At 45.1% G+C, this 24,331-nt stretch overlaps 1 protein-coding gene and 1 long non-coding RNA gene across 2 annotated transcripts; one reads left to right on the forward strand and one right to left on the reverse strand.

Moving 5' to 3' along the window:
- Nucleotides 1-204: 204 nt before the first annotated feature.
- LOC142072861 (uncharacterized) lies at nt 205-15,848 on the reverse strand. The gene is made up of 3 exons (XR_012669466.1): nt 15,762-15,848; nt 1,206-1,321; nt 205-736 (listed from the first exon to the last, which is right to left on the reverse strand). It is a non-coding gene; the product is annotated as an uncharacterized LOC142072861 (long non-coding RNA).
- Nucleotides 2,202-7,144, forward strand: TRH (thyrotropin releasing hormone). The gene is made up of 3 exons (XM_048858721.2): nt 2,202-2,664; nt 3,753-3,967; nt 5,237-7,144. Exons 2-3 carry the CDS (start codon nt 3,775-3,777, stop codon nt 5,824-5,826), a joined length of 783 nt encoding a protein of 260 aa, XP_048714678.2. The 5' UTR covers nt 2,202-2,664; nt 3,753-3,774; the 3' UTR covers nt 5,827-7,144.
- Nucleotides 15,849-24,331: the final 8,483 nt, after the last annotated feature.

Consider the following 24,331-nt stretch of genomic DNA (forward strand, 5'->3'; position numbering starts at 1 on the left):
GTTGCGTAAACTTACACCTAAGCGATACGTTATTAGATGCTTGTTGCTCTTCAACAAGCACCTCTCTGAAATAACTGAAGGCTCTTAAAACCCTAAATCGGCATTCTGCAGATTTCTGAAAAGCTCTAACGCTTTCTGAAAATCACTTGCCCTGTGAATTTAGTCTGCGCTAGAGTCTCTGCTGTTTTTGATGGGGTTTCTTTATTATTTATGATAAGAAGTATAACTGCTCAGTTACAGTAAAGTAGCCTGATACTTGAATCTAATTTCTTTGCAATATTGACCCTGTAGATCTTGGGTCATGTTGTTTGTTATACTGCAAACAATGTTGACAGATTCTTAGATTAGAGATGACAGCAGCTTTATAAAGCTGTGAATCTGTTTTGCTTATAAGGCATCTTTTTATTGCTGCTCAGACTTCTTTAAGGAAAAGGATTTTGATCCCAATAAAAAGAAAAAATGCTAATTTTAAGAGAAGTTCTTTACAAAAAACTGTTTAAATAGCTTAAATCCAGAGAAACTCCATGGAATGAAGTTACTCCAGATTTATACTTGTGTCTATGAAATGGGATTTGACTCAGATTTTCACTGCTGTAACTAAGATCAGACATGACTGCATATGTTGTATCTCATTCATTCCTGAAGATAACTTTAGATAGTGAGCCGAAATTCAACCGGTGACCGCAATCCCTCATGGAAGAGTCCTTGGATGAAATTCTGGCTCCATTTGAAATTCCTAGAGAATTTAAGAGACAGTTATAATCTCTCTGTAGGTTTTTTGATCTATCATTTAGAGTTGAATAGAAAATTCTGCAAAAAAGCTACAGAAAAGTTAACTTTTTTATTATATTCAATGGGCATTATGGTAATTTCTATAGAAAGCTATTGGCTTCATCCATATTCAATTCTATAGGATTTTTCCATTAGTGATTCACATGCCAAATGCTGCCTTTTCTCTCCCAGATGCAAGGCTCAAAAGACAGTTAAACTGGTACAATTGTGCTACAAAGTTAAGGGCCAGCCCACATATCAGGGATTCCTGATCCCCAATATACACCTCAGATGATGCTCCACGTGGGCTCCATTCACAAATTAGTTGGAGTAGCAACAAATACAATTTTGTAAGGCCAGATCAGGACCAGGAGACCTGTGCACATGTCTGATATGGACTTAAGTCCAGTGTATTGTAAGAATGTCCAAAATACCTTCTGATCCTGGTTTCAGTATAGCACCCTGGAGAACAGTTAAATGCTAGTGGCACATGCAGGAAAGGGGCAACAGCATCCATGCAGATCTGGTGGCTGGTTTCTGTCAGCAACTGCTACAGAAGAAAAACAACTTTATCATTAAACTCTTTGATAACAGTAAAGAAAAGAATATACAAGGCCCAGTCTGTGTTTGTGACAATGTGTTAATAAATGGGAATTCAGAAGAATGTTAATTTCACTTGGTTCCATCCCTTCGTTTGAAAAACTCAAATTAATAATTTGAGTCAAAGCCTGAAAACCAGTACGCCTGTGAGTAATCCTTACTCATATGAATAACCCCACTGAGGTCAACAGGACCACTACACTCAGGAAAGATTACTCACATGAATAACAATTTTGGAAGACCTAGCCCTTTATTTGCACCCTACTGGGACTTAATTAGCTGTGTGTGTTTTAGAGTCAATTGTTAATCTTCCTGTGTCTATTTGCTGGTGGTAGGGGTCAGACGAAAAACCTTAGAAAAAGATATATTCTCTCCCCCACTGCCAAATTCCTTTCTGTCTTACCTCCTTACAAAGAAGTCAGGTTCTACTAGTGATGCTTTAATTTATATTTTTCTCTGAGACGTCTTTATGTTCTTGTACTTAATTTTTAATACAGTCCATTTTTAACTTTCCAAGTTTGGCTATGTGGAAATAGTTTAAAATAGATTATTTAGAGGGGAATTATTACGAGTTATAAATAAATAAGTTCTTTATGTAGCATTTTGATAGCCATTGCTACGCCTTATAAATTCTAGCATATTGTTTATGAACAGTGTCTCTAAGAAAAGATGGAATTAGAAGTTAAATAGAGTTTTTGTAGCCACTCAGGATATTGTGGCAGATTCTCAGCTGGTATAAATCTAGCCCTGTGTGTTCCTTTCCCACCCCCATGGTTTTGTTTCCTTAGCATGGTAAATTACCTGTCCCTTTGCCTTTATTCTGCACTGCTTGCTTAATATAAGGCATAGGAGCTTCTCAGGTTAAGGAGGGGAAAAAAAAAATAAAAGCAGCTCCTTTCTGTGCTGCATAAGATCCAGTATAATCCCCTTAGGGGATGAAATATAGCAGCATTTGGAGTCCAGGGCTAATATGAGGGGGTTGGCAAACAACTGTCAGTTTTAAAGTGCGTCCAAAACTCAGATCTCTGACATCAATGAAAAAAAAAAAGAAAAAGCTACCTCAACTAAATTAGCTCAAAGCTATTTGCATAATGGGTCCAGAGGCGGCACAATATAAGTAGGAAGGCGCTAGCCATGCAAAGAGAACTTCACACCCATTCGATTGGATACTGCAAGTGTCTGTAGTAAAGAAGGAAAACTCTGAAGCTCAGATGTGCAAATACTTCTAAAGAAGGAATGAACTGAAGAGCCTCTTGGGAGAAAGATCAATCAAAACCACAAAACACAATCCAGGTAATTTATAAATTTTTAAGCTGCCTACTTTAACTTTTCTTCTTGAGATTGTACTGGCCAGCATAGCATTCCTCAGCATGCTACTATTAGAGTCACTCTTCAAGGATTTTGTCAGAGGGTAATAGAAGCCTGCCATTAAGAGAGGTAACACTTGTTTTCTGTTTTGAAACGGATGTATTGTCTTGTAAAACTTTTAGTAGAGTGTGTATTCCTTCCACTGAACAAGTCTGCTAGGGATGTTATTTAGCTAAAAGGAACGTGTAGTGACATAGGTTTCAGAAATCAACTTCCCTGCTTGGTAAATAAAGGCTCAGAACGTAGATAAAATGTGCTAGGTGCTTCAGGAATTCCAGAGACCGATCAGAACAAATGTAGATACTATTTTTATGCATGTGGGTTGTAAAATGTGATATTATTCTTTATTACTTGACTTGACCAAAAAGTGGTAGGTGCTATCCACACGCAGACGACAATCCCTGACCTAATAGTGCCCAAATATATTGTATGTATCGCTCTCTCACACACTCACCCTATTTTGAGTGCGTGCTCACGAGAAGCAAACAACTCAGTTGCTTATTTAAAGTTGATTTCTAACTAAAGGTGGAACAGAAACAGTGCTGCAAACCCTGGGATTATTTTAAAGCAGTCCTTTAGTTTCAGAGAGGGAGTTATTTAATGAAAGCAGTTCCTGGGGCAGGTATACATGCATGTGTAAAATACAAAACAACAGGCTAACAGTTTCAAAAGGGAAGACTATTCTAGTCTGATAAAAAAAAATTAAAATGCTAAATTTATATGACATTTAAAACCCAAATAGCTGTTCTGTACAGAACGTAAACTTGCCCTCAACATTACCTACAAAGAATTTACAAATTCTTTGGAGCACTTCAAAACAAAGTGAGAGAGCGGTCAGAAAATTTAAAAAGGGACAGGAAATCATTTCCATGAGAAACTCCAGTCTCTGTGGCAGCACAGAGCGCTTGAGTGCTTTCTACTTTCCCAGGCTGCTTCCTGAGTTACCGGGAACGTTGTAATTGTTGTTGGTTTTGTTCCATTGCCCTCCCTTGTCCTTTACTTTCCCATGAAAGTTGCAGGAACTTCTCTCCCACAATGACATCCGTCCGGCTGCTGCTGCTGCTCTCCCTAACTTTCTCCAGTGTCTGTGTCAGTCTGGGGCAGCCCATTCCAGAAGCAAACGAGAACAGAGATAGAAGCCATTTGGATGACATCCTGCAAAGGGCAGAAAGCATCATCCTTCGGTCTATCCTCAAGACAGCAGAAGAGGGGGAAGAGACTAATAAAGGTAGACGTGACATTGGTGCTTTTAGCATGTTACTTAGATGGAGATCTTTAATTTCATTGTGCTTAATTTCTGGGGTCTGTTTTTCTTTCCTGTAAATAATAAATAAAAGGGGGAAAGAGTTACGCCAGGTGTGACACAAAGAGAAATCAGGAAACGATGTTTTCTTCCCTAGGGAGCTTTACTAGCTTTTACCTGGGAACTGCTGCACCAGATCAGACTAATGCTCCACCTAGTCTGGCATCCTGTAGAAGATGCTTCAGAGGAGGATGGTAGAATCACTATGATGAAATAACCTGCCTGTAGAGAAGGTTCCTGCAGGGGCAGCTCTAAAGTTAAACCAGGGCAAGCGTACTCTCAGCTACTCCCTGTTAGCCTCCTTGCCATCTGGCCGTCAGCTGCTCCTTACCACTCACACTCCCCGTGTCTGACAGCAAGGGGTCAAATTTCCATGCAGTGCCCAGGCTGCCTCTGGCAACATCTCACAAATCCTCTGCTCCCAGCAGCCACAGCAGCCGAAGCTGGTCCTGATGGGGAGCTTGTGCAAGAAAAGGTGCAGGTAGCTGGAGATCTTGCTGCCAGAAGCAAAGGGAGAAGAGAGCTGGCCCTAGAAAGCCCACCCCCACCCTTCCTAGAAACTTACTGGGTTTTTTTTTTTAATGAAAGATTCTCAGGTAGTCACATGAATCCAGGAGCTGGGGCTTTAAGAAAAGGTACAAATATTGCAAGACATGCAATAAAATCATAAGAACTGGCTGCACTGAGTCCCCGAACTTTCAAGATGTCCTTTACTCCCCTGCCTCTACCTGCCACTCAGCCCTATCACTTTCCCTGGCATGCAGCTCCTGCCCGGTACCCACCTCTGCTGGCACTGCAACTCAGCTCCTCCCCCGTGCACGTATCCTGCAGCCCCTGGCCCGACTCTACAGCTTCCCCTTTCCCCAAACATCTATGGAGCAATGCACTAGAATAGCATACTGGGTCCTATCACTGGATTCCCTCCCAATTCTTTTCCAGACTGGACTTTTTTCCTTCAAACCATCCTTGCTGAAATGATCATACGCCAGTCTGCACTTGGCTACCCCATTAGGAGTAACCGCATTCCAGTCTACAGAGTTGCTCTAGGTTTACAGTGGTGTGACGGGGAGTGGAATATAACCCGATGCTCCCTCCAGAGCCATAATAAATATACCCCAGGGAGCTCATAGTTCAGCTTCCAGATGATAACAATAATCACGGAAGTTCATTAACGCAGGTCATTTCCTTGGACAGAAACAAGCGCTCCTCAGCCAGACTGGTTTTCCAAAAGACAACACCCTGGGAAGAGATTCCCCAGTGACCTAGAGAAGAGGCAGCACCCTGGGAAAAGGGAAGATGACGAAGAAGTGTCTTATGGAGAAACTCAGAAGAGACAACATCCAGGGAAAAGGGAGGAAGACGACGACCTTGACAGTGACATGGAGCTGCAGAAGAGGCAGCATCCTGGCAGGAGGTCACTGTGGGACCAGTATGTTGATATCCCTCACACCCAACTGGCCTATCTGAATGAACTATCCAAAAGGCAACACCCAGGCAAGAGGTCTCTGATTTACAACAAGCGTCAGCACCCTGGCAAGAGGAGCTGGGATGACGGGCTGGATCTGGGCAACCAAGACCTGGAGAAACGCCAGCACCCTGGAAGAAGATACATGGATTCTGAAAGCCCAGATTATGATGCCCCCTGTGACCGCCCAGATTCCTTCAACTGTAGCAGCTTCTTGCTCGAGTTACTAGATAATGTCAACAAGGGCAGAGTAGAAGAGAAGCGGCAGCATCCTGGGAGGAGGTTTGCTTGGGAAAGTGAGATGGGGGCAGAGGAGTGAGAAAGGGCGATTGCATTGGCCATCATTTACATTTGATTCAGAGTGATCTGCCAGACTACTTAAAGTTCTGTTCATCCCCCCCACCCCCAGACTCTCTGCTGCTGACCTGCCATACGAGTAACTCCTTAGAAATAAAGCTAAAGTCCTTGAGGATTAAAGCCCTGATTCAGCCAGGTACTTAGGCATGTACATGGTCCCACTGAAGTCAATGCACTACTCACACATTTAAAGTTAAGGATGTGCTTAAATACCTTGCTGACTCAGGGGCAACGGGCCTAATCCTGCCAAGTGCTGAGTGCCTTCAACTCCCACCATCATGGAAATTGGGGGTGCTCAGTATCTTACAGGATCAGGCTCTAAGATGACCCCTTTATGTGCACCCACCAATTGTATCCCCTGAGGACTAGAATGGCCCCATTATATGCGTTCAGGATACTAGATGGTGAAGCAGAATAATTACATGGCTCTTATGTAAGTGAAAACAAGTTAATTTACAGAGAGGGAGAGAAAAAACATATGAAGTGATTTCAAAATGAAATTTAACAGGGTGTTACTTTTAAATGATACATTAGTGAAACATGTACGCTTATGCACTTCAGCCTATTCTGATAATAAACATTAATTCCTGGGCAGAGAGAGGCACTATGCACGAATGTAACAGATTGGCTGTTTAGCTTTACACCTTGCGTTCAAACAATTGACTCAAAACCAAACAATATTTCATTTAGGAAACTACAGAACAAGGACATTTAATGTGTCATAACAATTCAACAAGTTGAGAAGATCCCTGATGTGTGACTACATAGTAGGGTCCCCTAATCAATACAGCTACATTTCAGTCATTTGATTTGAAACCGATGTGTTCTCTTTATTAGATAGCAACATTTTGAATTGCAACAAGCAGGCATTTTCTCGATAGGAGAATTTTTGTTGTTCTTCTAATTAAGTTTCTCCCCTTCCCCCTAAAAAATGTTTTCAGTGGTCTACAGATTCTGCAAGGTGTTTATTTGGCATGAACAATTCAATAAATATCAATAGTCAATCCCATCGTAACTTCGGATGTCCTTTATGGTTGTGCAAATGCAATTCAATAACGTGAAAAATATCAAGTCCTCTTGAGTTTCATATGAAAAGTTATTTTTATAGGGAACATCATCTTGCGTCCTGGTGGTTACTACATGTTTGTATATAGAACTATTTTGCTATTGAAGTGGAAGCCTGATTTGTACAAAAGATAGTCGAGTCCCTTTTGAAACCTTCTACTTGTGTATTATAATAAAGTTATGCACCTGGAATAAACCTACAAGCATCCTTGTTACACAGCTGCACAATGAACTTTGGTTATTTAAGTCTGAGCCTTGTACACAAAAGGATGCTCTAGTCTGAGTCAGACTGGTCCTACATAACGTACAAAAGAAATAAAATGTCTTCTGTACATGTACAAGTTGAACCTTGAAACTTGAGTCAACCTGTGCAGCATGGGTAGGTGTCTATATGTAGAAACCCATTCATGCCAGTGATAAGAGATGGAGTAATTCACCAGTTCTTTAATGCTTGGACAACACTTAATGCTCTGTGCTTAGTAACCAGTTACACAGGTGTAAGTGAGATTGGAATCTGACCTGGTTACTGCAACTGCATGAACAGATTGTGTATTTGTACACACATGCACACAAATCTCACATTAGATATCTAAGCAGTCATTTGCACATGTAACTACAAACAGTTGTATGTGTGTTTGTGGTGACCTGCAAATTGGCCTGCAGTACACACCATCCTAGGTCAGACACTGTGCAACTCACCCTACAGTGTATCAGCAGCAGAGCCAAGAACAGAAACTAGGAGTGCTGACTCCATATTTCCTGGTCTTACCTCTAGATACACTGATTTTGTTGATCAATCGACATTTATCAAGTGATGTTGATGTCACATCTTCTATGTTAAAAGTAGTAGCACGATTGTCAATATAGCCCATGGTTTAAAAAAAAAAAAATCTGGTTTTTCAAAGCAGCTTTATCCTACTGGATTAATCTGATCAAAACATTTTAATACAAAACTTCCATCCTATAACATACCGTTTCTTTTCATAGGATTCCTAATATATAGCTTTTTTTCCCCTGGAGAACTTCTCTGCTAAGACATGTTGGTGGTGCCATATGGGTTTATTACCCCGGAGAGAAATAATTAATAATCTTAGCAAGTTTCACTGAAGTTAGAGGTTCCCAAGGCGACTCACATGCAATGTGGTCAGTCAAGCAATTTGCTTCTTTGGAGATAATTTGTCCTGTTATATGCCCGTAATGACTGGCAGGCATCAATTACTGGCAATGGCTTTCTAATTAACAACTGGCGAGTAAATCCTCAAAGCAGATAGATGGGTACATCTTGTACATTTCAGCATCCATTGGCACACTTTCTGCATAAGATGCCTTTTAAAGCAGGTATTTCTCATTTTGTAACGGAAGAAAGGAATTAGTTTAAAGACATTTCCTTGTACATTATTCCATGCATCATTTCCTATTTATCAGGCTTTTTAAAACAGGGAGAACCCTAACAATATGACATGTGACCACCACCATGTGTCTTAACATGTGCAAAATAAAGAAATGGGGGTAGAATGGTTTTCATAATTTCAGGAATGGACAAACATTCCGTAACAACAAACACAACACAACAGAGTCCCACAAGATGGGGACCCTTGTGAATCTACTCCAAAAACGCAGAAGGAAGAACATGCAAGAAGCCAACGTTTGAAAAAAAATAAAAATAGACTGATGTACTTCTGCAGCTGTGTGGGGCCTTAGGGAAACTCTCCATCTGCTGGTCAAAGTTATTCATACGCAGCTACAAGCTAAGGTGCTAAACGCGAATGAAGATACAAGGGCACAGTCAGAAAGTCAGACATCATGAAAAATACATGACCTCTATTACTAGCAGCATTGCAGATAATTAAAAAAGGTAAAGAGTTTAAAAATCCAATTTAATCTTCATTCTGGATACCTTTTGGTTTTGCACTTTTCTCTCAGAGGAGAGAATGAAAATCAGCAATTCAGTTTCACTTTTTTCTACGATTGGTTTTTATTTCAGGATTTCAGCACTGTCGGGGGATGTTTATTTGTTTAAAGAAAACCATCACCTCTGTTAGATTTCCTTTTTAAAGGAATTATTTCTGTCAGCATTAGATTTTATAAAAGCTTTTTTTTGGGGTGGGGGGTGGGGGAGAAATATACATTTTAGGCCAAATCTGAGCTGACAATGTTTTACATAAACTCACGTTTAGCACGTTTTTTTTGTGACTGCAATTTTTTATAATTGGCATGAACTTGGTAATGAAGTGCGGCTAGCATTGAACTAAGCCACGCAGAGTGTAAGCAGAATGAGATGTTAGGAAATCTTTCCTCACATAGTTCTGCCAGCACACCTCAAGCGTAAGCCACAACTAGGCCTGGCTGGAAAATCATTCCATTTTGCAAACAGATTTTGAGGTTTCAAAATTTTGTTCTGTTCCATGGTGGCACAAAAAGAAAACCCTTAGAATTTTGTCATGAAAACCTGAGAGACCAAGACATCCCAGAATAGCGGATAGCCTGTTAGTACACTTACTTACAGATGTGGAAGACCCCATCCAAGTCCCTGCTCTGCCATGAAATAGCATTTTTCAATAGGAAAAGTTTCAGGTGTTTTTGACCAGCTCTTTCCACAACACTCCAGCTGTTCCAGTGCTGTGCCCCTGAAAAGCTCTGGACCAGCTCCTGAAAAAACAGGACTCTCAAGCAGAGACCAAACCCAGCTGAACCTGCTGGTAAACGGAGGGTGTTTTAACCTGGTAGTCCAGTCAAAATTGGGTGAGTCATGGGATTCCACTCAGAAAAGTGCAGGTGTTGGGCCCGTCACTGGCAAGACGGTTGGGGTGTGTCTACACCAGTGGTTCTCAAACTGTGGGTTGGGACCCCATAGTGAGTCATGACCCAATTTTAATGGGATTGCCAGGGCTGGCTTAGACTTGCTGGGGCTCATGGCCAAAGCCCAAGCCCGAGTGCTTCAGCCCTGGGGAGCGGGGCTAAGGTTACAGGCCCCTTGCTGGGGCTGAAGCCCTTGGGCTTTGGCTTTGACTCCCCTGGCCTGGGGCAGCGGGGCTTTGGCTTTGTCCCCCACTACCCGCCAGGGTGGTGGGGCTTGGGTGGGCTCATGCTTCGGTCCCCCTTCCTGGGGTCCTGTAGTAATTTTTGTTGTCAGAAGGGGGTTGCGGTGCAATGAGGTTTGAGAACCCCGATCTACACTTTGAGCTGGAGGTGTGCATTCCAGCTCAGGGAGACATACCCATGTTAGCGCAAGCTAAACAGAGCGTAGCTGTGGCAGCGTGAGGGGCTAGCCTCCCTAGTGTGGTAATGGGTACATATAGGGAAAGCTAGACCTCTGGCTGCTCCACCTTCACTCCATTTTAGTGCACTAGCTTGATCAGAGCTAGTGTGGGCAGCTCTCCTCTCCGTAGGTTGGAATTCACACCTCCAACTTGAAGGAGAGAGATCACAGCTGTAGTTCACCCTGAACTGGAACGGTAGTACAGTCCCATTTGAAATACTCCTTCCCAATGTCTGATAGCAGCTGTGAAGTGTGCAGGTTGGATGATGAAACATGAGATAATATTAGGGAGGATCAGAGCCCTGGATCTGAAAATCCACAAACTTTGTTGGGAAGGGGGAGGTTTGGAGCCCGATCCAAACTTTGCACGTCAGTATAATTGCTAAATAGCATTTTTCAGTTATGTAACAACCTTCATCCCATACATATACAAGCATCATTGAACCTATTACTGAACTTCAGCTACCTCTGAGGCGCAGGGTGGCAACTACTCTGACTCTCAGCTCTTAGTGGGGGAGGAATTTGGCCAGGGCACTGGGGCAGAACTCTATTCTTATGAGATATCTAATCACCACGCACAGCAGACGGACCTAAGTTTATCGTGTCCCACCAGAAAAGACACGGAATGCAGCTTCTCAGCCTTGAAAGGCTGTAAAGCTGACTGCACCCCGATAGTTCCATCGAGTCTATGTATTTCAAATATGATACTGCAGGCACTAGGTTAGCCCTCCAGGTGACAGTGTTTAATAACGTGAACAATGGAGCACGTAGGACAGGGATGGAAGAGTCAGAGAGTACCAAAGATTGTGGCAAGCCTGAGAAGAGAGCCCAGCACGCAGAGTTGGGACACTATTAATCTCTTCCATATGCGTTTATATAATTGCAGGGTAGTGGTGAGTCAGTGAGATCTTTAACTGTCAAGCCATTGCACACGCATGATTATTTCTAAAGATGTCAGCCCTGGCTCAGTGAACCTCGTTCCCTTTCTAAAGGCTCAGAAATCCAGTCAGAACTATGGCTTTGGAAAAATAAACCCTGATCTCTAGCATCAGCTTCTCAAGAAGGCAAGAATATATCCTGATATCCACACCAGCTCTTAGTTAGGACCCAAATGTAGTGGTCATATTGGGTACTGAGCACGTCTCAAAATCTGGCGCTTGTTTAGGTGCCTAATTAAGAGCTGAGCTCTTTTGAAAATATAGCCCCAGCCAGTGCAGGGTGCTGAGCCCTTGACAATCTGACCCGGAGACATTCCTCTGCCAGTATTAACCCACTGTGCCATCTGAGTACGAAGAGACTCATGGTGTGAGTGTCAGGAAATGTTCTCACCTTCTTGAGTAGTCGAGGCTAGAGATCAGGGTTTATTTTGTCAAAGCCATAGTTGATTGGATTTCTGAGTCTTTTCAAAGGAAAAGAAGTTCACTATGCCATGGCTGACATCATTAGAACTAATCATACATGTGAAGTAGCTGGACAGTTAGAGCTCACTGACTCACCACTACCCTGCAATCTGGCCCTGAGCTCTTTGAAAAAATCTTACCCTTACTGAGCTCATGCACAGGGCAGCTGGGGGAGAAAAGCAAAAGGTGACTAAGTCACCCTCATACCTTCCTTAACCCTTGTCTGGCTGGGGGAGAAGGGGTGCAAAGCAGCCCCTAGTACAAGTTAGGGCTGCTCTAAGCTGCACCAGTTAGAGTAATCCCTTAAGGATTGTTCTGCCAGCCAGGAATTAGTGGAGCGTACCACACTCTGGTCTTGCTCCCTTCTCATCCTTTGCTTATCTCCTACTCTGGGGTGAGGGAGACAGGAGGGGCTGACATAAAGCCTGCAATGCTGACTTTATTCCCGTCCAGGTTTCTCCCATGCCTGTGAAGCCCCCTTTGGGCTGGTTTCAGGTCCCTTTGCACTACACAAATTTGACCCATACTATTTCTTCTGCTTTCTGCATCACTCAGTTTATGCTACTACCTCTCTTCTCTGCATGCCCTTACACTCTAGGTTAATAGCCACGATGCTGCTTACAACACAGCTATTGCTTATGTTGTCTCACTATATATCTTATAGAGGCTAGACCATCACCTGTCACTGTGTTTGATAATGAACTTGCTTCAGTCACTCACACAGATCTTCTCTCTAGTCTCCAGGAAGCTTGTCTTAATGCCCCTACTCATAAGTTTGGCACTGTTGGCTCAAGAGCCTTTGACTTAAGTGGTATTATTAAACTCTGTAAAGCTGTTCAGAGGATGCAATTTGCATGAAGGGCACTAGGCAAAATAAAGCTATATTTGATTGTTCTGCTTAAATTAAAGCAAGAGGATAATGAAGAGAAATGCACTCAGGATGGTCTTTATCTAGACTATAAAAAAGGAACTTAGCAAGGGGTGCAAAGCCACTGGGAAGAGTACAAAGCTAATTAGCTGATGTAAGCAACCCCCATGGAAGGTGGCACCATGGCCAGCAAGGGGATTGAACCTGGTTAATTATTTGGGATCATGCTCTATATGCATTTCATGCACTAGGACAGGTGTGGGCAAACTTTGTGGCCCGAGGGCCACATCTGGGTGTGGAAATTTTATGGCGGGCCATGAATGCTCACAAAATTGGGGGCTGGGGTGTGGGAGGGGGTGAAGGCTTCGACTGGGGGTGCAGGTTCTGGGGCTTGGGATGAGAGGTTGGGGGTGCAGGAGGGTGCTCCAGATTGGGACCAAGGGTTTTAGAGTGTGGGAGGGGGATCAGGGCTGGGGCAGGGGGTTGGGGGCAGGCTCTGGGTGGCGCTTACCTCAAGCAGCTCCCAGAAGCAGCGGCATGTCCCCACTCCGACTCCTATGCGGAGGTGCGGCCAGGCAGCTCTGTGTGCAGCCCCATCCGCAAGCACCGCCCCTTCAGCTCCCATTGCCCATGGTTGCTGGCCAATGGGTGCTGCGGGGGCAGTGTGTGGAGCCCCCTGGCTACCCCTATGCTTAGGAGGCGGAGGGGGAACATGCCGCTGTTTCCTGGAGCCATGGCACATGCGGAGCAGGGCAAGCCCCTGACCCCACTCCCCAGCTGGAGCTCAAGGATTGGATTAAAACATCTGAAGCGCCGGATGCGGCCCCTGGGCCATAGTTTGCCAACCTCTGCACTAGGATCTGCAGACTCCAGCACTGGGCCAGACTCTAACCCTCCTCTCTCTCAGGGTTCAGAGCCCAAGCTACAGCTCGAGCTCTAATGTTTACACTGTTACTTTTAGCCCTATAGCCCCACAAGCCAGAGTCACGTGAGCCTGGCTTTGAGACACAGAGTCATGGGTTTTTCTTTGCGGCGTAGACATACCCCATGAAACTACAGGTGTTGGGGTACTAATTTGGGTAAGTGTTTGCAAGATCAGGGCTTTCAGTAGTAAGCACCTGTGATAAATAAAGTGGGGGGGGGGCAGCTCCCTTTGATGGACACCCAGCCAGCCAGCTAGCTGTAAAATCCCTCTTGGTAGCTGTTCTCTACTTGCTTTACCTGTAAAGGGTTAAAAAGTCCCCCAGGTAAAGTAGAAAAAGTGGGCACCTGACCAAAGAGCCAATGGGAAGGCTAGAACTTTTTAAAATTGGGAAAGAAACTTTCCCTTTGTCTGTTGTTCTCTCTGGGCTGCAGGGACACGGAGCAGCAATGCTATAAGCAGGAATGCTGTGTAAGGTTGAACCAGGTATGAAAAATTATCTTCCATACTTAGAAGGAATCATTTGGATAGGAAATGTTTAGATAAATGTGATTAGGCTTATTTCTTTATTTTGGCTTGTGGATCTCCTCTGTGCTAACCCCAGATGTTTTTGTTTGCTTTTAACCTTTAAGCTGAACCCCCAAGAAAACTATTTTGGGTTCTTAATTTTTGGAATTGCTCTTTTAAAATCTAGCAAAAGCCTAAGTTCCAGATGTATTTTTTTTCCTTTTTGTTTTTAATAAAAATTACCTTTTTAAGAACAGGATTGGATTTTTGGTGTCCAAAGAGGTTTGTGCATATGCTGTTTGATTAGCTGGTTTCCTTTGTTTTCTTTCTCAGCTCTTCCCCAAAGTGGTGGTGGTGGGGGCAGGGGGGTTAAAAAGGCTTGAGGGTACCCCACAGGGAGGAATTCCCAAGTGCTCCTTTCTGGGTCCAAGGAGGTTTTTTTGCATTTGGGTGGTGGCAGCATTTACCAAGCCAAGGTCAGAGAAAAGCTGTAACCTTGGGAGTTTAATACAAGCCTGGAGTGGCAAGTATTAATTTTTAGAATTCTTGCGGGCCCCCACCTTCTGCACTCAAAGTGCCAGAGTGGGGATTCAGCCTTAACAGCACCTTAAATCAGTGTCTGTGTTTTTTATTTGCATACAAACCAGTGGCACTTTCGGAATAATAGTTATTATAATGCCCACTCCAATGCTCAAAGTCAGTGGGAATTTTTCCATTGCCTTCACCAGGAATTGGATTAGGTCCGTGATCAGAATATGTGCACTGACTCTTGGCTGGAACCACAATAATGCAAAGTCATACGTCCAGCTGTAACAGGAATGTTTACCATTCAGAGTTGCAGACCTAAGCAACTCCACTAAAGTTTCACATTCCAGAATCATCACGAACTACTGAAGCATAAAGGAGTTTGATTCCCGAGCAGCATCCCTTACAAACGTCTCCAACATGAGTTTGGGTTTTGGCTGGGGGGAGATGGGGACAAGCTGCGTAATTAATACCTCTCAACACATTTTAAACCGCTCTCATCACTAAAGTCATGCCCCTCCACCCCCCTGAACATGATGCTGTGACAAATGCTCAACCCCCATTTAAAATCATTATAATTAGCATGGGCTGAGCATTTCACAGGAACATGCGGTCCGAACAAAACCCTTTATTATTACTTTTTAAATGGCGCTCAAACTCCTTGAGCTGATTAAACAGCAAGGAAGCTAGAAGTCATTGCTCTCCCAGTGACTCACTCAGCTAACATTACATTGCCAACTGCACTTTTGAAGTAATACCTACCCCAGGGGTCTCCAACATTTTTAAGCACAAGATCACTTTTTGAATTTAAGTGCAACCCAGGATCTACCTCAAAGAAAACGTAGACATAACAGTAATCACACAAACCCAAACGCCCCCTGCCTTGCCCCTTCTGAAGCTCCACCCCTCTCCCTCCATCACTCGCTCTCCCCCACCCTCGCTCGCTTTCACTGGGCTGGGACAGGAGGTTGGGGTGTGGGCTCTGTGCTGGGGGGTTCGGAGTGTGGGAGGGGCTCTGGGCTGAGCCTAGGGCAGAGATGGGGGGTGGGGGTGTTCAGGTTGCGGGCTCTGGGAGGGTGTTTGGGTGCAGGAGGGGGCTCAGGGCTGGGGCAGGAGGGGGTGCAGGCTCTGGGAGGGGAATGGAGTGCAGGAGGTGGTGTGGGATGCAGGAGGGTACTCAGGGCTGGGATCAGGAGTTGGGGTGCAGGAGGGGGTGCAGGCTCTGGGAGGGAGTTGGGTGCAGGGGGCCTCAGGGCTGGGGGTTAGGGTGCAGGAGGGGGTTCAGGGCTGGGGCAGGGGGTTGGGGTGTGGGAGAGGTGTGGAGTATGGGCTCTGGCCGGGTGCTACTTACTCAGGTGGCTCCCAGGCAGCGGCACAGCGGGGCTAAGGCAGGCTCCCTGCCTGCCCTGGCCCCACGCCGCTCCCAGAAGTGGCTGACATGTCTGGCAGTGGCTCCTGGGGTGGGAGGGGCAGGTGGCTCCGTGCACTGCCCCTGTCCGCAGGCACCACCCCCACAGCTCCCATTGGCCATGGTTCCCATTCCTGGCCAATGGGAGCTGCGGGGGTGGTGTCTGCAGGTAAGGGCAGTGAGCAGAGACACCCCACCCCCAGAGCTGCTGCCATACATGCCAGCCGCTTCTGGGAGTGGCATGGGGCCACGGCAGGCAGGGAGCCATTGCGCTGCTGGACTGTTAGTGAACGATCTCCCAGTTTGGCTGCAGGAGGGTTGGCAACTGTAGACTGAGACTGACTGTCAGAGGCGCCACGATTGACAAGGTCATTCGCAATCTAATGGCTGGTGACCACTGAGTTAGACCATCCTAGTGAACAACTCACTGCTCCAGAGAAGTCAAATGGAGGCACCACACACCAGAAGTGCTGAAGCTGAATCAAGTTCTACTATAACCAGTGACAGTGCACAGAGAGGATGCAAAGAGAAAATCAGCTTGTTTTTAAGAAATAGAAATGTGGCTGGCTAGAGGTGGATGGAGTTTACTCTGCATGGGTCAGCAGTGAGTTATGAGGGAGAATTGGAGACTGAAGGCTCCATCAAGCTCTCAAATGGAATACAAGGAACCCCTATGAAAAGAGTTAGAAGGGGAAAGGTCACTGAGAAGGTTGGAGTACTGTACTGTACTCAGGGCTGCACTGTAATTCAGACTGGGGGAGGGTATTTCTGGATTGCATAAAGCCATTCAGGTCTGTTTCTCTTGATAAAACCATTGCTGTCTAAAGATCTAAAGAAAGAAGAAAATTGCTGATGCAATGCCCGTTCGTGGCTGAGCCGGTGGCCCACTCTGGCAGCTCACATGGAACATAAAAGGTCAGAAGAGGTAGAGATGGAAATGTCTTAGAGGACAGATTCTGTCTGCCTGCATAGACTAGACACAGCCCCCTGACATGTCAGATATTAAATGGTTTGATTGCTCCCCATCCTGGTCCTGGGACAGCACAGCTACACTGTATGTGTTATGCCTTACTTGAGCTTGACTGCAAGGTGCCAGTCCAGGCCTCAGTGACTGAAATATGCTCTTGGCCTTCTGATTAAGATCAAACTATGACTTAGTAGAGTTGCTCCTGATTTATGCTGGTGAGATCAGAATTAGGCCCTGTTAGGATATAGATATTCAGGCCTGTCTGTAAAGGCCTATAAGAATTTAGGTGTATTCTTATCACTTGGCTAGTGATAGAGGTATAAAAGAAAGAATCAAAACCACTGTCTACCAGTGTAAGGGCCTTCTCTTACTGTGACAGTTTGTGGCCCTGTGCTTAGGCTCAGGCCTTTGGCTAAGCAGCAGAGGCAGCCATAAGCTGGGAAGCGAACGGTCACATCCTCACATTCCAAACTAGTCACATTGAAATAAGGTGCTATTGGGCTGTTAGGCACTATCAGGACAGGATTGTATTCCTATCACCTCCAGAGGAAGGGAAGTGCCTAGAAAATGTAAAAGGAAACTTAGTTTGATAGCATCCTGTCTGGCAAGAACTCACTTATCAATAGCTGGGATGTGAAATCCTCACTTCTGTATTGTTTTGACATTATAGTTCCCACTTTGCTGTTGTTTGTCTGTATAATCTCTGTCTGGTTCTGTGATTGTTCCTGTCTGCTGTATAATTAATTTTGCTGGGTGTAAACTAATTGAGGTGGTGGGATATAATTGGTTACATAATCATGTTACAATATGTTAGGATTGGTTAGTTAAATTTCAGGAAAATGATTGGTTAAGGTATAGCTAAGCAGAACTCAAGTTTTACTATATAATCTGTAGTCAATGAGGAAGTCACTGGGTGTGGGTGGGGGTGGGCATGTGGGTGTGTGAGATGGGAACAGGGAATGGGGGTAAGAAAACTGGAATCATGTTTTGCTAAAGGGGGAGATGGGAATGGGGGTAAGAAAATTAGAATCATGTTTTGCTAAAGGGGGAAATGGGAATGGGGGTAAGAAAATTGGAATCATGTTTTGCTAAAGGGGGAAATGGGAACAGGGAATGGGAGTAAGGAAGTTGGAATCATGTTTGGCTAAGGGTAGGAATGGGAACAGGGACACACGTGTAAGGCTCTGTGGTGTCAGAGCTGGGAAGGAGGATACTAAGGAAGGAAACTGGAATCATGCTTGCTGGAAGTTCACCCCAATAAACATCGAATTGTTTGCACCTTTGGACTTTGGGTATTGTTGCTCTCTGTTCATGCGAGAAGGACCAGGGAAGTAAGTGGGTGAAGGAATAAGCCCCCTAACAGGCCCTACATGCCAAAGCACGATTTAGGGGAAATAAAGGAGTCTTTCCTGGTTTTGCATCAGAAGTATGGGAAACTCCTCGCTCAAGGCTTTGATGCCAAACACTATACTAGCCCCATGTTCACTCAGAACTGGGCCCAGGCTTGTGACCCATAGCAGATCTCTTGACAAAACTGAGTTTGTAATAAAACCCCAAACCAACCAAACCCCATGTCTTTGGGGTTTTGCTGGACCTCTGACAAAAAACAAGGGCCTGACCCCCCGGCCCCTTTCCCCTCCACTGACATAAATCAGTGAATTGAGTCAAATGGAGCTATGCTGATTAACACCAGCTGAGGTTCTGGCCCCAAGTTAACAACAACTAAACAAACAGCTCTGTATAACTGTGTTGTTTCTTTCTTCTTCAGGTGTTTTTTTTTTGGTTGTTTTTTTTTTGAGGGGGGGGAATTCACATTTGTGAACAACATCAACATTGAAGGAGGAAGCAAACACACAGAAGGGAAATCATGTTCCTGCTGGCCAACAAGAGACAAGACTCCCACTTCTCTCACTTGAGCTAAATAGGACCTCTCTATTCAGCAGTCCTATTACCTATTGCTGAACAGGGGCCTTAACTGCTAGTTAGATTGTCCAACCTCTTTGTAGGCCCAGCCACTAGAGGGCAACATCCTTCTCCCACACACATACACACAGCCAAAGTGTCAGAGGGTCAAAACCAAACTGCAAAGTTTCCTGTGTGCACTGAAGCAATGAAGACTCTCAGGAAAGAGTGGAGATTTGGTCCTAATAGGGGTATGAGATGTCCCTATTTTATAGGAACGGTCCTACTATTCAGCGCTTTGTCTTATAACAAGCACCTATTACCCTCCACCTCCTTTCCCGATTTTTCACACTTGCTATCTGGTCACCCCTAGGTCCTAATAAATGAAGAGTCCTACATTCAGTTTGAGCACTGCTACAAAATGGAGTGGACACAAGCCAGCATCCACACCCACCACATCAAAAGGAGTTAGTTTATTCTCCTCTGTCTAATGCTGTCCTAACTGTGTGTGTTCAGTTAGCCCAGCACTTGGGGGCTGCAGGGACAATGTGGGATTAGGACTGGAACTGAGATGGAAGCAACTTGGTTTTAAGACATTGTCCACAACATAAACAAAACAAAACATAGGACACACCAAGTAACCACTTGACTAACTTATGAAGCTGATGTTGATTTGTGAGGTTATTGCCAAAGCTACTGTAAGAAGGGAAGATGACGAAAGAGAAAGATCAAAGAGAAATGAAAGTTATAATCATACTTTTATGAAAGCTCTCAAAGTAGACACAGTCAAGGCAAAATGTAAGCACATCACTTGAACAAGCTCTTTGAATGAGGGGATTGTGCTGAAAGTGACAGCAATAATGGTCTGTGAGAAATATAAATTGATCACTGTCAAGCAGGTAGCTCCTTTTGTCTAGCAGTAAGTTGATAACCAAGGTGCAATCTGCATATTGTTTTTAGATATGTTGCTTTCAAGATTTGAGTTGGTCGCTGCGCTAATCGGTATGGAAAAGATGACAAGTAGGACTAATGGAGACAGAGCTGAACCAAAAACTCAGGTCCCAAGACTCTCAAATGTAGGTTTGTTTGACATTTGAACAGGGGTCCGGTGCTGGAACTGAATTTTGTTCCTTTGTGTCCCCTCTAATTATTACTTTATATTTATCATTATATTTTATCTAGTCAAATGATAACATTTGTGGATTCTGAATCTTCCTCTGCTCCCCTTCTTCACATACATCTCAGCCTCTTTTAAAGTACCAACATTCCACTGCAACATTGGTACATCAGTGAGGGCACGGAGAGCCAGGGTACATCTACACTGCAATAAAACACCTGTGGCAGGCCCGGGTCAGCTGACTTGGGCTCACAGGGTTCAGAATGTAGGGCTATAAAAATTGCAGGGTCGATATTTGGGCTCAGGCTGAAGCATAAGCTCTGGGACCCTGTGAGTAGGGAGGGTCCCAGAGTCCAGGCTCTAGCCCGAGCCCAAACATCTACATTGCAATTTTATAGCCCTGAAGCCCAATCCCTGTGAGCCAGTCAGCAGACACAGGCCAGTGGCGGGTGTTTTACTGCAGCGTAGACATACTCCCCTCTCCCCCCAATTCTTCTAGCAGCACTGGAAGGGTCAGCTAGCACAAAGATGCAGGCCAGGTAAGTTATGTTAGACAGGAATGTTAGACAACACTGAAGCAGTTAATGGGCAAATGATTCGAACGATGTTTGACAAGTTTTTAGTTGCAGCTCCTACAAACCATCATGCTGTCACTTTTGAGAGATGACTCTTCAAACAACAGAAGAATTATGGAGTCCTTCCCATGCCGAGCGATCAAACAATTTTGCTTTTTATAAAAGTGTTTAGAACAAACAGCTCCAGTTTATTGAGCATGTGTTAAAAGGAACTTGCAAGCTAGACAGATGATCATCAAAGCATCTTCAGTTTGTATCTTAACTCTTTTTTAATGGGATTAGATTCTGTGTAATTTAACATCCTAAATGCCTTAGAGAATATTAAAACAAGGCAAATAACATGACTCAACGTAGGTGGGATATATTTCTAGCATGTTTGTGTCACAATTACCAGACTAACTGCACCTCTGACCCCTCAGTCTCAATCCTCTCTAGCAGTCCCCTGTCTCTTAGTAGAATCACATGGTTCTCTGTCTCCCCTGGTGTATCAACTAGGATTATGGATTTATGTGCAGACACTGCTATTCTGTTCCCTCTGAAAGTAATGACAATGATAATTACTGACCAAACAGCCTCCTGGAAGCCCAGTATTAGCTATTTAGAACAAAAGTATTCCAGAGAAAACAGATGATAAACAATAAAACAGCCTATTAGCACACCCGATTACCAGGTATCTACCCATCTTCCACGCGGGGACAGTGCAATGACTAATGCCCTTTCAGAAAGTTTCTTGTTATGTCAGAGCTGACTGACACCACCTTAGACAGCTCCTGGCAACTCACCCCCATCACAAGAATTTAGACAGCTTATAGCCCCCTGATTGCCAGCTTCTCAGCCTGGCAAAACAAGCTTGCATCAGCCTTGGAGACAGGATGCAAGATCCTGGAGGCTGATACTTGAAAGACAATGGGTAAAACTGTGGGTGTGGGTGTTCTTATCTGGAAAGCCAATGTTTCACCTTCCTGCACACACCCCGTGGAACTTAAGCATTATAAGTGTAAAAGGAATATTGCACTACTCCCAGTATAAATTAGACTATTCAGTCAGACAGGAAATTCTAACAGCCCAGTACACAGTAACTTTCCTTCACTGATCTGATCACATACAGTGTTCATAATTTGTATCCTGATGACTTTAACTGCGTCTTTTCCTAAAAACTGTGTATGTTTCACCCACCATCTGCAATTAAGATTTTCAAAGACTACCTTTATAGCCAAGGGGAGCATTGCCTAGTGTTTAGAATGTTGCATTGGGAGTTAGAACTCCTGGGTTCTATTCCCTGCTGTGCCAACTGCTAGCATGTTTTTGGCAAAAGTTACTTAACTTCATTCCCGTGTTAATGTCTCCATTTGACGTATGAGTTAATACTTTACCAGCCTCCCCCTCCCTGGGGCATTGGGGTGGTATGCTGATTTATGTTTGCAAAGTGTTTTGAGATCCTTGGGTGAAAGAGGTTAAAGTGGGAAATATTTGATGCTCTCTCTTCATGTGGCAGAGTAGATGGAGCTAGACTGGGATCTAGAAGAGCAGCGAAGGTGACTGTGGAATACCTGCACTCCAGTGGGAGAAGTAGGACACACCATAACACAGGGTTTTCCACATCTGTAAGCTTTTTTAAAATGTTTTGCTGTTGACCACAGAATATGACATTTCCAGGTGCTGTGTGTAATTTCACACACTTTTCTTTTAATAATGTATAAATTTAGTGCTCTTGGGAAGAAAAAAAAAGGGGCTTGCAGTCATGGTTGATTATGCTTAGAACAGGAAGAAGTTGGGCAAGATTTCGGCACTCTTGTCACACAACACTTCAGTTTTGACAAGTTGCAGCACCTTCTGCCATGGGCAGCAGGTATCATAGGCTTGGGGAAGCTGTACCCCCGAAAACAGCCAGGTGTGGCCCCACCTATGCTCTGCCCCCATTTGCCCCCACCTTCCGACTTGTCACAGCTCACTGTCTCCCTGTGGGGTCATCCCAGCTTGGGCCATGCCACCCGCCCTCCCATCACTCCGGGGATGGGAGTGGCGGGGGGAGAGGGCTGTGGCCACACCGCCCACCCATCGCTCCAGGGATGTGGGGGGCTGCGGAAACCACAACCAATGGGAGCTGTGGGCGCAGCACTTGCGGGCATGGAGCCCCTGTCCACCAATGTGCCTGGGGCTGCAGGGACTTGGCAGCCACTTCCTGGGAGCTGCGGCAAGTGCCTCCGAGATCCCGAACATCCTGCCACACCCAAACCCCTCATCCCTGGCCCCACCCCAGAGCCTGCACCCCCATCTGGAGCTCTCACCCCCCCACACACCTGCCCCAACCCATGCCCGGTAAAAGTGATTGAGGGTGGGGGAGAGTGAGCAACAGAGGGAGCGGGGATGGAGCAAGTGGGGGCAGGGCGTCGGAGAAGGGGTGGGGCAGGGACAGGGCTTTCCAGAAGGGGCAGGGGTGTTCAGTTTTGTGCCATTAGAAAGTTGGCATCCCTACACGCCGCCCGCCCTTATGTCACTCCGGGGCTGGGGGAGTTGGGGGCACTCCAGGGCTGTGGGCAGTAGCTGGGGCAGGTGCTGGTGGCTGTGATGGGAGGGGAGGGGCTCCGACAGGGCGGGGCTCAGGTGGAAGGGGCAACGAGAGAGTGGGTGATGTGGCCACAGGGCCCCCCAGCTGTGGAAGGGCAGATGACACAGCCCCCTGTAGTAGCCTCTGTTATTACAGTTCTGGGCCCTCAGTCTTGCTACTGAAGTTTTGCTCCCACCCCGTACTTGCTGTTAAAGTCCTGGGCTCACACAGTCCTGACAATGTAGGTTAGTCCTGACCAGCAGGATCCACTGCAATTCCAGAACTCAATTCTAATTCACAGTATTTCCCCGTGCTTTGATCCTGATCTGCAGCACTCCCTCCCATTCCAGTTGTGATAATTTTAAAAGGATCCAGTCTGAAGGACTTGAAATCTGGGAAGCTTTCAGATTAATATCACTTGTGACCACTACTCAGATACATGCATTACTCTTACTGAAATACCTGTGGGTCATTTAGCTGCTGAGCTTCTTTGAGAACTAAAGTACAGTACTAGCTGCTGAAAACTGGATTTTTGTTCATTTGTTGTTTTTGGTCTTCAGCCCAATGTATAGTGTTACTGATTTACATTCAGCCTTGAAATAGCTCCATTGATTTCAGTGGCATTATACCAAGGGTGAATTTGGTCCAAAATGTCTTCAAGGACAACATTTCCCATCAGTACCTGCTTGTACTGCAATGTGTGTAAGGTGGTATAACTTAGATTGGTTCAGATATTTGGGGGGGCGGGGGCAAATTTTTCAGATTGTGATTTAAATATACAATAAAAAGAACTTAACCAGGCTTTGACCCCACCCCACCTGCAGCACACAGCCTCCAGGAGATGGGAGGACATGGGGAGACTTCCAGAGACCCCCACCATAGCAGGGAGGCAAGGACTGGTGCAGACACCCTCACCATGAGGTCTCTTGGGTGGCTTTGGGAGAATGGGAAGAGTGAACCCACAGAAAGGGGGAACGCCTCATGCACCTGCCAAGCTTGGTGTGTGTGTGTGTTTTGAGGTTCCTGCCAACCCCCCCCTGTCCCTGCCTGGGACTGTTGGCACAAATCCATTAGCATGGGGACAGGGCTCCTTACACTACCATCTGCCTGAGGGTCAGGCACCTCTAAGGTTACCACCTGGCTAGTATTTGACAAGCCTGGCCAGTTTTGTTTTTTTTTTTAAATGGATTTGCCAGTTGCTAGAAAAATAATGTAATCTGCCTTTTTTATTCCCCTGTGGGTCTTAAGATTTGCAGGATCACCACAATACACTGGGATATCCAACGTTAACAGTTTGTGTCCAGCTAAAGATGCTGCAGCGTTCCCACCTCCAGGGTTTGAGTGATAGTAGAGCAAAACTTGAAAATAGAGCAGCTGTCTGCCCACCACTCGACGTGAGTGAGA

Source organism: Caretta caretta, chromosome 7 (genome assembly GCF_965140235.1).
Source record: "Caretta caretta isolate rCarCar2 chromosome 7, rCarCar1.hap1, whole genome shotgun sequence".
Lineage (NCBI taxonomy): Eukaryota > Metazoa > Chordata > Testudines > Cheloniidae > Caretta > Caretta caretta.

Excerpts from the sequence above, each read along its gene's own strand:
- TRH (XM_048858721.2), top strand. The coding sequence starts at position 3,775 with ATGACATCCGTCCGGCTGCTGCTGCTGCTCTCCCTAACTTTCTCCAGT. Across the intron at positions 3,968-5,236 it reads GGGGGAAGAGACTAATAAAG|AAACAAGCGCTCCTCAGCCA; the intron begins GTAGACGTGACA and ends TTCCTTGGACAG.